This window comes from Budorcas taxicolor, chromosome 5 (assembly GCF_023091745.1).
Source record: "Budorcas taxicolor isolate Tak-1 chromosome 5, Takin1.1, whole genome shotgun sequence".
Lineage (NCBI taxonomy): Eukaryota > Metazoa > Chordata > Mammalia > Artiodactyla > Bovidae > Budorcas > Budorcas taxicolor.
The window spans coordinates 144776149-144789357 of NC_068914.1; the positions used below are offsets into that span (position 1 = coordinate 144776149).

The 13209-nt window shown below is 43.0% G+C and overlaps 1 protein-coding gene across 1 annotated transcript; it reads left to right on the forward strand.

The window, feature by feature from the left end:
- Positions 1-9359: 9359 nt before the first annotated feature.
- On the forward strand, positions 9360-11114 carry LOC128048742 (negative elongation factor D-like). The gene has a single exon (XM_052641165.1). It carries the CDS (start codon positions 9360-9362, stop codon positions 11112-11114), a length of 1755 nt encoding a protein of 584 aa, XP_052497125.1.
- Positions 11115-13209: the final 2095 nt, after the last annotated feature.

The window sequence follows — 13209 nt, forward strand, 5'->3', positions numbered from 1 at the left end:
CTGAGAAAAGACCACTGCAGGGATAAGGGAGGACATTAGAGTTGAGCCCTAGCATGGAAGAGGGATGTGCTTCCCTGGTGGCTCAGACGGTAAAGAATTTGCCAGCAATGGGGGAGGCCCAGGTTTTATCCCTGGGTTGGGAAGATCCCCTAGAGCAAGGGAAAGGCAACGCACTCCAGTATTCTTGCCTGGAAAATTCCATGGACAGAGAAGTCTGGTATTCAAAGTCCATGAAATTGGTCTACAGTCCACGGGGTCGCAAAGAGTCAGACAGGACTAAGAGACTAACACTTTCACTTTCCATGCGAGAGGGAGTGGGCAGGCCTGCAGAGCAGCCCCACAGCAACAGGGTCTAAACTTGCCCCTCCCACATATTCCCCAATATCTTTCCTTGGGATGTAAAAAATGTATCAAGTCAAACTTGAACTAAGAACAACAACAAAAAAACCCAAATTGACTTCTGCAATGACAAAATTTGCTTGAATAGAGTATTATTTGATGGAGTCTCAGATTATCACTCCCCCATTTTATACATGTGGTCTGAGTGTATGAGTAAAGGAGGGTTGATCAATTAAGCTTGTCCCAAATTTTATGCAAATTAGGATGCCTTATTTCTTAAAGTCACCATGTAGGAAATCAGGTAGCTAGTGAAGACAGTGAGGCCAACCCTGTAGGTCCTTTCTCACTTTTCAGTGAATTTCATACAATTAAAAAATCCATATGATCCATTCATATCATCTTGTGAATAAGTGTTTCTTTCATGAATGTATAAAAGTCTATTTTTGAAGATGGTTTAATTATAGTTAAAAAGAAATAGCTTAATAATTTCTCACTGGAGGCCGTCTGTTTTCATACCAGAAACAGTCAGAGGCAGAAGAAAATAGCTCAGAGTAACACAACTCTGTAATTTTAGCGTACAATCATTTTTGCACTATCATATTTATTAATTTTTGGCCATACCTTGAAACATGTGGGAACTTACTTCCCCAATCAGGGATCAAACCTGTGCCATTTGCAGTGGAAGCATGGAGTCTTAACAACTGTACCACCAGGGAAGTCCCACACTATCATTTTTATACTTAATGTACTGACATAGTCAAGAAGAACAAAGGGACATGAAAGAGCAAAAGAGCTAAAACCTCTAATAAACACAAGGTCACTAGGACCCTAAGCCTTAACTGTTGGCACTAATCATTTTGAGAGCCACAACCAACATGAAACCTGGATTAAGATTAAAAAATGATAGACCCTTGAAACTGCTTTCTCCTACCCAGTGACTTTCATCAAATTACAGTACAAGTGCTGGTGGCGCTAGTTGTAAAGAAACTGCCTGCTAACGCAGGAGATGCCAGACACTCGGGAGACCAGGGTTTGATCCCTGGGTGGGGAAGATCCCCTGAAGGAGGAAATGGCAGCCCACACCACTATTCTTGTCTGGGAAATCCCATAGACAGAGGAGCCTGGCGAGCTACAATCCATGAGGCTGCAAGAGTCTGATATGACTGAGTGACTAAGCATTTGCTCAGTACAACTAACCAGGGATAACATCATCTCACACTGTCAAGCTCTCACGTGTGGCTTTTAACCTACTCTTACAGCACAAGTCCTCCTTCCTACCCAGCACCACAGAACTGTGTCTTCACGTCTAACCTGCGTGGACTGGTTAAGGCTTTCCTATAAGTGAACTGCAGGATTCTCACTGCTTGCGCAACCGTTCACCATAACTCATACTATTAAAACTGCCAGGAATGGGACACTGGACGACAGAAACATGGTGAAAAAAAGTTCTCATCCTGAGCATAAGCCAGTGGACGCCACCTTCTTGAAGCATGTTCAGTTCAGTTCACTCGCTCAGTCATGTCTGACTCTTTGAGACCTTGTGGACTGCAGCACGCCAGGTTTCTCTGTCCATCACCAACTCCCAGAGCTTGTTCAAACTCATGTCCATCGAGTCGGTGATGCCATCCAGCCATCTCATCCTCGGTCGTCCCCTTTTCCTCCTGCCCTCAATCCCTCCCAGCATCAAAGTCTTTTCCAATGAGTCAACTCTTCGCATGAGGTGGCCAAAGTACTGGAGTTTCAGCTTCAGCATCATTCCCTCCAAAGAAATCCCAGGACTGATCTCCTTGAGAATGGACGGGTTGGATATCCTTGCAGTCCAGGGGACTCTCAAGAGTCTTCTCCAACACCACAGTTCAAAAGCATCAATTCTTCAGTGCTCAGCTTTCTTCACAGTCCAAATCTCACATCCATACATGACTACTGGAAAAACCATAGCCTTGACTAGATGGACCTTTGTTGGCAAAGTAATGTCTCTGCTTTTGAATATGCTATCTAGGTTGGTCATAACTTTTCTTCCAAGGAGTAAGCGTCTTTTAATTTCATGGCTGCAGTCATCATCTGCAGTGATTTTTGAGCCCAGAAAAATAAAGTCTGACACTGTTTCCCCATTTATTTCCCATGAAGTGATGGGACCAGATGCCATGATCTTCGTTTTCTGAATGTTGAGACTTAAGCCAACTTTTTCACTCTCCTCTTTCACTTTCATCAAGAGGCTTTTTAGTTCCTCTTCACTTTCTACCATAAGGGTGGTATCATCTGCATATCTGAGGTGATTGATATTTCTCCCAGCAATCTTGATTCCAGCTTGTGCTTCTTCCTGCCCAGCGTTTCTCATGATGTACTCTGCATAGAAGTTAAATAACCAGGGTGACAATATACAGCCTTGACGCACTCCTTTTTCTATTTGGAACCAGTCTGTTGTTCCATGTCCAGTTCTAACTGTTGCTTCCTGACCTGCATACAGATTTCTCAAGAGACAGGTCATGTGGTCTGCTATTCCCATCTCTTTCAGAATTTTCCACAGTTTATTGTGATCCACACAGTCAAAGGCTTTGGCATAGTCAGTAAAGCAGAAATAGATGTTTTTCTGGAACTCTCTTGCTTTTTCCATGCTCCAGTGGATGTTGGCAATTTGATCTCTGGTTCCTCTGCCTTTTTTAAAACCAGCTTGAACATCTGGAAGTTCATGGTTCAAGTACTGTTGAAGCCTGGCTTGGAGAATTTTGAGCATTACTTTACTAGCATGTGAGGTGAGTGCAATTGTGCAGTAGATTGAGCATTCTTTGGCATTGCCCTTCTTTGGGATTAGAATGAAGACTGACCTTTTCCAATCCTGTGGCCACTGTTGAATTTTCCATATTTGCTGGCATATTGAGTGCAGCACTTTCACAGCATCATCTTCCAGGATTTGAAATAGCTCAACTGGAATTCCATCACCTCCACTAGCTTTATTCATAGTGATGCTTTCTAAGGTCCACTTGGCTTCCATTCCAGGATGTCTGGCTCTAGGTGAGTGATCACACCATCATGATTATCTGGGTAGTGAAGATCTTTTTTGTACAGTTCTTCTGTGTATTCTTGCCACCTCTTCTTAATATCTTCTGCTTTTGTTAGGTCCATGCCATTTCTGTCCTTTATTGAGCCCATCTTTGCATGAAATGTTCCCTTGGTATCTCTAATTTTCTTGAAGAGATCTCTAGTCTTTCCCATTCTGTTGTTTTCCTTGACCACAGAATAGGTTATTATGTAATCACTAAAACTTATCCAACTCTATGTGACCCCATGGATGGTAGCCTGCCAGGCTCCTCTGTCCATGGGATTTTCAGGCAAGAATACTGGAGTGGGTTGCCATTCCCTTCTCTAGGGGATCTTCCTGACCCAGGGATCGAACCCAAGTCTTCTGCACTGCAGGCAGATTCTTTACTGTCTGAGCCACCAGGGGAATCCCAATACTTTGAAAAATATTTAGTAAGAGGAAAATATTCTTTTTTGCCCCATAAATAATTTTGAATGGATAAATTATTTAATAGCGAGAGATCAGGAAGGCTTCTCAATGGGAGTTTACAGATATGTGAGGGTAGAAAAGAAAGCATTGTGTGAAATAATTCCAGTGGTTGGGAATCTGCCTGCCAATGCAGGAGACATGGGTTCGGGAAGATCCCACATACCTCAGGGCAAGTAAGCCTGTGTCTACTACAGGGAGCCCACACTCTGACACTACGGAAGCCCACACACAGCTGGAGAGTCCAGGTGCTGCAACGAAATATTCTTCATGACACAGCAAGAATCCTGTGTGCCGCAACTAAGATCTGACACAGGCAAACAAACATTTGCTTTTTTTAAGACAAACCTGGGAGATTCCATTAACCCTCACACTCTAATCCCAAACCCCTGATCGTCTTCTCCAACCACTGACTCCAGTCTCATTTCTGGTCACATGCCTTGTGACTAAAAGTACTTGAAAAGAAACCAGAAGAAGATGAGAGAACAAGTCTTGCTTTTAATCTGGAGAAATAACTTTCTAGGCAGAGCAAACAGCAAGCGCGAAGGCCTAAACTGGGACGGTGCCTGGCTTGTTAGCTGAACAGCAAAGCATCCAGAGAGGATGGAGCAGAGTGAGTGAAGGAAAGTGGTTTTGGGTTTTGTTTTAATTTTTTATTGGAGTATAGTTGATTTAGAATGTTGTGTTAATTTCTGCTATACACCAAAGTGAGACAGTTATACATATACCCACTCCTCCTTAGATTCCATTTCCATATAGATCATTGCAGAGTATTGAATAGACATCCCTGTGCTATAAATCAGGTTCTTATTAGTTACCTATTTTGTATACATTAGTGTATATATGTCAATCCCAATCTCCTAATTTATCCCTCCCCCCACCTTTGGTAACCATAAATTTCTTTTCTATGTCTGTGACTCAATTTCTGTTTTGTAAATAGGTTCATCTGCACGTTTTTTTTTTTTTTAGATTTCATGTATTAGCAATATCATATATTTGTCTTTCTCTGTCTGACCTACTTCACTCATTATGACAGTTTCTAGGTCCATCCATATCATTGCAAATGGCATTGTTTTGTTCTTTTTTATGGCTGAGCAATATTCCATCATATATATGCCCTACATCTTCGTTATTCATTCCTCTGTCAATGGACATTTATGAATAGGTTGCTTGCATGTCCCAGTTATTGTGAACAGTGCAGCAATGATCATGCAGGAACACATATCCTTTCAAATTATGTTTTTATTCAGATATATACTCAGGAGTGGGCTTGTTGGGTCATATGCAGGAACGAAAGTGTTAACAGAAGTTAGAAACAGCAAGGGGCCAAGTTAGATTTTCTTCTCACAAGTTGAGCTTGGACCAAGAGAAAGGAGAGGAGTCAGAAATACTAAGGCTCTTGACTCAATCAACTGGACTAATGGAATCAGCTTTACTTAAGCTGTGAGGCCTGAGAGGGTCAGGGCTGGACGTCAGGATTGAGTTTTAAGTTTGACTTATGACCTGTGAGACACTCAATCAGGGATACTGAGCTGGGACTTTGGATATACAAGGCTGAAGATTCAAATCCAGATCTAATCACTGTGTGGGTGGTAAAAAAAATCATTATGATTAGATTTTCATGCCTGGACAGTATATATAGGATTGCAGAGCTCTGGAGATGTCACCTTGCAAGACGCAGTAGGTTCACAGTCGGAGAGAGGAAGAGAGAAGGAGAAGAAGCAAAGAACACTTGGAAGGAGCGGCGACTGACAAAGAGGGAATCTCAGGAGAGGACTGGGTCCTGGGAGCCCTGAGAAAAAAGCCTTTCAAGGTGGACAGAGCTCCAGATATTCCAAGTAAGAGAGGGCTGGGAAATGATCACTAGATTTTTGCAATGTTAAGATCATGGATTTGTGACTTTCACAGGTTGGGTGTCTATGTAGGTTGGAAGTGAGGCTTGATTGGGGTAAATTAAAGAGAGAATGTGCAGGAAAAAAAGATCACCACACAGCAAAGACAAAGAACTTTTTAAAAGAGTTTTCCTATAAAAGAAATGTTAAAAATGGGGTGATAGCAAAAGAGTCTTGTGATATTCAATGGAGTTTTGTTTTTTCCTCCCAAACCTGGTAATAATTAGTTTGTCTATATGGTGGATGGAAATGACAGAGGAGACTAATATAACCAATCATATTAGTTATATTAGTTATATTAGTTATAACTAATTATTTGAATCCTACAAATTTGAAGTTGCAATTTTTAAAATATAATTGTTAGCTTATTTAAATATAAATAATTGTTTCATATGCCTAAGCAATTTAGTTGAAATCTGGTCTATACTCCTGGACTGTGTGAGCACTTTAAAAAACTGGACACAATGTCCAAACCACAAAATTCACTCTTTTAAAGTATAAAATTCAGTAGTTTGTTAGCATATTCACAATGCTGTACAGCCACCCCACTATCTAATTCCAGAGCATTTCATCACTCTAAAAGGAGTCTATTAGCAGACACTTCCCATCCCACCCCACACTATTTCCTGACAACCTCTAATTGATTTTCTATCTCTACAAATTTGCCCACGCTGACTGTTTCATTTAAGTGGATGATATAGTATATGACCTCTTGTACCTGGATTCTTTCACTTTGCAACTTTTCAAGATTCATCCATGCTGAACACGAGTTAGTATTTTATTCCTCTTCATGACTAGGTAACATTCCACTGTATACCATGCTTTGTTCATCCATTCATCAGTTGATGGACATTTGGGTGTTTCTACCTTGTGGCCATTGTGAGTAACATTGCTATGCTCACCTGAACAGTATTTTGTGTGGAGCTAGGTTGTCATTTCTCTTGCATATGCGATCTGAAAGGACTGGCTGAGCCATCGGGCTTCTCAGGTGGCTCAGTTGGTAAAGAATCTGCCTGCAATATAGGAGACTGGGGTTAAATCCCTGGGTGGGGAAGATCTCCTGGAGAAGGAAATGGCAGTACTCTTGCCTGGAGAAATTCATGGACAGAGGAGCCTGGTGGGCTTTATTTAGTCCATGGGGTCACAAGAGTCGGACACAACTCCTTATATGGCAGCTCTATGTTTAACTTTTAGAAACAGTTTTTTCAGCCTCTGTTGAGATGATGATATGGTTTTTGTCCCTTATTCTATTGACATGTTACATTGATTGTTTTTCATAAATCTAATCAACCTCACAATTCTGATACAAATTCTGCTGAGTCATGGTGTATAATCCTTACCTTGCCTGATTCAGATTGTGGGGATTTTGTTTAAGATTTTTTCCCCTGTATTCATAAAGGATATTAGTCAGTAGCTTGCTTGGGATTCCCCTGTGTGGCTCAGGCATCAAGGTGTGGTTTTGTGGAAACTTGGAGGATATAGTTATATTTCAGGTATTTTTTGATGTAATTACAATCTGTATCAATTGACTTTAAAGAAGCAAGATGATCCTTGATAAACCAATTAGCCTGATCTAATTAACGAAGGCTTTAAGAGTTGAGTTGTGGTTTCCCTAAAGAGAATACATTCTGTCTGTGGAGAGTAGCATCCTTGGTACCAAAGAATGCCAGTCTGCCTTTTCTGAGGCTGCCCCAAGGATCTCAGGCTTGCCTAGACCGTTCCCTCAGTCGTGTAAGCCAATTCTTTGTGAGAAATCTCATAATACACATCTCCTACAGGTTCGGTTTCTGTAGTAGGACCCTAACTGATAACACAGGATAATGAATACTGGCCTCTTAGGGTGAGCTGGAAGTCTTTCTTGCTCTTCTGTACCTGGGGAGAGTTTGTGAAAGGTTTAACTATTATTTGAATGTTAGTAGAATTTCCCAGGGAAGCCCTCTGATTATGTGAATATTCATCGGATCTGTTTTTCAATTTAAGAAACTTATTCTACTGTGTTAATCTGATTTATCTCAAATATGGCTGGGATGTCATTTCATGTTCGTGTGTATTGTCCTACTTCACACATATTTTTTTTCAGTTCAGTTCAGTTCAGTCGCTCAGTCGTGTCCGACTCTTTGCGACCCCATGAACAGCATGCCAGGCCTCCCTGTTCATCACCAACTCCCAGAATCCACCCAAACCCATGTCCATCGAGTCGGTGATGCCATCCAGTCCTCTCATCCTCTGTCGTCCCCTTCTCCTCCTGCCCCTAATCCTTCCCAGCATTAGGGTCTTTTCCAATGAGTCAACTCTTCGCATGAGGTGGCCAAAGTATTGGGGTTTCAGTTTTTTGTTTTTTGGTTTTTTTACTGCTGCATTTTATTCCACCGTATAATAATGAGGGCTTTTAGTCTGGCAGAGCTGAGTGTGGATCCTAACCACAAATCTTACCAGCAGTGTGAGTTTGAACTGCACTTTTTCTTATTTTTCAGGAGCTGGGATAGACTGTGGATCAACCCGCAACTGAGGAGCTTGTGTGCTCCGTGTGGTCCTCCTGTTCCCCAAAGGCCATATCCCTGTAAGTTACCAAGCCTTTTGTTTTTGGTTTTCTTCTGTCTCCCCTCATGTAAGCCTTCATCTTTGAAAATCTGTTGAAGAAAGTGAATGAAACACTCACTCAGTCCTCTGTTCCCCCTCACTTCCCACTCCCTAAAGCCCACATCCCCTGCCAGCCTAACGAACACCTGTCCACCTAGTGCCCCTTTGTCCCCGGTGGCTCCCGTCTAGCCATTCTCCCTTGATAGGCATAATCTTTTTCAAAGAAAACCATTTTCTGTTACTTTTCCATGCAAACTTACCTTTGTTTTTAGTAAAAAACCTAAACCTTTCACTGTACATACAGACAATTGCCTGGTACACAGAAAAGTGCTCAAATTATAGTGAAGTGAATAAATATGTAATACGAAGAAAACAAAAATAATAAAATTGATTTTAAAAGTCCAAATTGAATGGAAGATTCACTGAAAGAAAAGGCATAGCAATAGTATAAAAAATAAGAACTATTTGAGCATAGTAACTAGTTTTGAGTCAAAGTCGGTTAAGGATTACTGATTACTCTCTAGAGTATCAGAGCTAAAAGACACAGGTGATTAGTCTTTGAGAGAGTATATTAGTTGTCTGGAGAAATTAAAGTTTTTCCAAATTTTTGAAAATAGTAATTTTATCGGAGTATAAATTTAACACGTGATCATTATAGAGAAGCATCTCAACTGGCCAATGAAATGACCTCTGGAACATCAGACTGCAATTCCAAGAGTAGACAGAAGAAACTTGCCCTCCTATGATCTAATCAGTAAATTCATATTCCTATCAAGAAACATCCATTTGGTGACTCTGTGATGGTCCAGTGGCTAAGACTCTGTGCTCCCAATTCAGGGGGCCAGGGTTCATTACCTGGTTAGGGAACTAGGTCCTGCATGCCCCAGCTAAGACCTGGTGCAGCCAAATAGGAAAACTAATAAACATTTTTGAAAAAAGAAACATCAGTTTTACATACCAAAGCCTTGAAAAGAAGAGAGAGGTGGCCATAATCCTGTTATCCCTTCCTAAACAGGCAGCTTAGGAAGAGTCCAGTGGGGGCCATGCCTGGCGCCACCAGGGGCATGGACCAGGATGACTTCGGGAGCCCTGCTGATTGGGGTGACCAGCAGCCAGAAGATGGTGTGCTGGGAGAAGAAGATGCTCAGGTCCAGCAAGAATGCCTGCGGAAATTTTCTACCCCAGATTATATCATGGAACCCTCTGTCTTCAACACTTTGATGAGATATTTCCAGGCAGGAGGGTCTCCAGAGGAGGTGATCCGCCTCTTATCAGACAACTACACAGCTGTGGCCCAGACCATCAACCTGCTGGCCCAGTGGCTCATTCAGACCGGGGTGGAACCAGTGCAGGTTCAGGAAACTGTGGAAAACCACTTGAAGAACTTAGTGATGCAACACTTTGACCCCCACAAAGCAGATTCTATCTTTACAAATGAAGGGGCGACCCCCGCCTGGCTGGAACAAATGATTGCACATCCCACCTGGAGGGATCTTGTTTACCGGCTGATGGAAGTGCACCCAGACTGTGTGATGCTGAAATTCACAGTCAAGCTCATTTCTGATGCAGGATACCAAGGCGAGATCACTGGCGTGGTGGCAGCCTGCCAGCAGCTGGAAGTGTTCTCTAGAGTTCTCGGGAGCTCTCTAGCTACCATTTTGGATGGAGGAGAAGCCCACCTTGCAGAAAATCTGCCTCAGTTTTCTAAGATGGTGTGCCACGGGGAGCACACGTACCTGCTGGCTCAGGTCCTGATGGCCGTGCTGGCCCAGAAAGGCCAGCGGGGTGGGGCAGTGCGCAGGGTCGCACAGGAGGTCCAGCGCTTTGCCCAGGAGAGTGGCCACGATGCCAGTCGCATCCCGCTTGCCCTGGGCAGAGCTGCCTCCTACCCCAGGCTGTGCCAGGCCCTGGGGGCCATGCTGTCCAAGGGGGCCCTGAATCCAGCCGACATCACCGTTCTCTACAACCTATTTGTTACCAGCAAGGACCCACCTCCTGTCGAGCTCATCCGGGTGCCCGCCTTCCTGGACCTGTTCATGCAATCACTCTTTAAACCCGGGGCCAGGATTAACCCAGACCACAAGCACAAGTATATCCATCTCTTGGCCTACGCGGCCAGTGTGGTGGAGATCTGGAAGAAGAACAAACGCCTGAGCATCAATCAAGATGAGCTGAAGGCAACGGCGAAGGCTATTGAAACTGTTCACAGTTTGTGCTGTGCTGAGAACATAGGGGCAAGCGAGCTCCTGGCCGAGCTGGGCACCCTCTATAGGTGCATCAGATTTCCAGTGGTGGCGGTGGGTGTGCTGACGTGGGTGGACTGGACCGTGTCGAAGCCCACGTTCTTCGAGCAGCACACCCACCCCACTCTGGTGCCCCTGGCCCTGCTGGACGAGGTCAGCACCTACCATCCCCTCCTGCACCCCCACGTCTTGCAACTGCTGATCAAGCTCTTGGAGACCAAGTACCCCGAGCTAGATGCCATGAAGCAGCTCGAGGTGAAGAAGACCCTCCTGGACAGGATGGTGCACCTGCTGAGTTGCGGCCATGTGCTCCCCGTGGTTGCCTACATCCGCAGGTGTCTGGAGAAGCTGGACACCGACCTGTCTCTCATCCGCTACTTTGTGACCGAGGTGCTGGATATGATCATCCCTCCCTACACCTCTGACTTTGTGAGGCTTTTCCTGCCCATCCTGGAAAACGACAGCATTGCTAGCACCCTGAAAAGGGCGGGTGAACATGACCCTGTGATGGAGTTCATAGCTCACTGCCAGTCTAACTTCATGCTGCTGGACTGAGTCAGAGCAACCCCAAACCCACAGCAGAACATTCCAGCAGACCCACTGTGGAGAATCCTTTTGCAGAAGCTACTGGTGAAGAGAGGCCCAGTCAACACCTTGGAAATGGGTTCTAGTGGCAGGAGGTAGAGAACTTTTGTTAAAAAAAAAAAAAAAAAAGGGAATGTTAGCAATCTTAACAAAGTTAACTTAGCTTTTTTCACAAGGCCTGATTGTTTACTTCATATTATTGTAATTGCTTTAATTTTCCAAGAACAAATAAAAGTCTTTGTACAGTTGGAAAGTGTACATCCTGGTGTTGGCTTTCTACTGTGTAAATAAAGCACTTGGGTCCAAAAAATAAATAACAAATAAAAAGTCAACGACTTTCCAAGTTTTCAAGAAATACTGTCACCCCAGATTCAAGAGGCAGGATTAAATGTAAGTCCACCAGCAGCATCAGAAACTCTACATGTAAAACTGAGCACATGCCATTGAACCCACTAATGCACCCAGACACTCAAGTCTCCAGGCAGGTAAACAAAGATTTTCAAGGAAGCATTTACTGTCTCTATTGTGAATTATCAGAAGACAATTATGACTCTATTTGATAACTGGAAAGATAATGTGGGAAAACAATGCTTTCAAATACATGGAAATTAGAGTCATTTTGACCAGTCCTGTGCTGGGATAGTGATCATCAAAATTTTAGTAATACAAATTCTTTGTACTTTACATTCTTTACCTGTTGATTTTTGTCATAAGCATTATTACTTGGCAACATGTATATCATAAGTAATACTTATTTTATTCTCTATATTTTGAACAAAATCAGAACAATGAAGTTCAAGTTACAAATTCACTAACTTTGATGTCTTTTTTTTCAACTTAGAGACATTCTAAGAAATGGAAAATTCAATATTTACTTATAAGAGAATTTGAATGTGTTTCTACACCTATAAGTAGTTTGGACTCTCACAAACAAGGTATAAGAGGTGTGGCCTCAGGAATTCCTTGGGAGCCCAGTGGTTAGGACTCCCTTCTCTTACTGGCAAGGCCACAGGTCCAATCTCTGGTCAGAGAACTAAGATTCGGCAAGTCGCTTGGTGCAGACAGGAAAATAAATTACTTAAGATGGCACTAGCGGTAATGCAGGAGACATAAGAGACGTGGGTTTGATCCCTCAGTTGGGAAGATCCCCTGGAGAAGGGAACAGCTACCCACTCCAGTATTCTTGCCTGGAGAATCCCATGGACAGAGGAGCCTGGCAAGCTACAGTCCATAGGGTCACACAGAGTCAGACACTACTGGGGCAACTTAGCACACAATTTTAAAAACATGCCATCTCAAAAGATTTATGTTTTCAAGTAATTTTTATGAATATATTAAATCCAATCAAAGTAAAATGAGGGGACTTCCCTGGTGGCACAATGGATAAGGATAAGAATCTGCCAATGCAGGGAACACATTCTATCCCCAGGAGGCTACCACATGCTGTGGAGCCACTAAGTCCGCGTACTACAACTACTGAGCCTACAAAAAATGTGCAGCTTATAGAGAATTACATGTCAGTAAAAAAAAAAAAAAAGAGGTGAGTCTAAAGCAGAAGTCGTATAACATTACCAACACATACTGCTACCTACACATTTCATCAGCTCATCTGTATGTCTCCTTTATCTTAGCCTGTTTCTCCAACCATCTTCCTGAATTTCCTTTATCCTTCCCTCAGTTTTATAGCTTTTTAAATCACATATTTATGCACCCTTCAATATTATTTGATTTTTGAAGATTATGTATTTCAAGACTTGCTCTTTTTACCCAAAATGATGCTTCTGAAATCAACCGAGTCCTTGAAAGTGAGAGTCACTCAGTCATATCCAACTCTGTGACCCCACGCCAGGCTCCTCTGTCCATGGGGCTTCTCCAGGCAAGAATACTGGAGTGGGTAGCTGTTCCCTTCTCCAGGGGATCTTCCTGATCCAGGGATTGAACTGGGGTCTCCTGTACTGCTGCTCAGCTTTACCAGCTGAGCTACCAGGGAAGCCCCAACCAAGGACCCGAATTAACTTTTAATCATTAACTTCTTTTTGACTATATTATTCCCCCTTCTGATGTT

Bases quoted from the DNA above. Each gene is read 5' to 3' on its own strand.
- LOC128048742 (XM_052641165.1), top strand. From the start codon at position 9,360: ATGCCTGGCGCCACCAGGGGCATGGACCAGGATGACTTCGGGAGCCCT.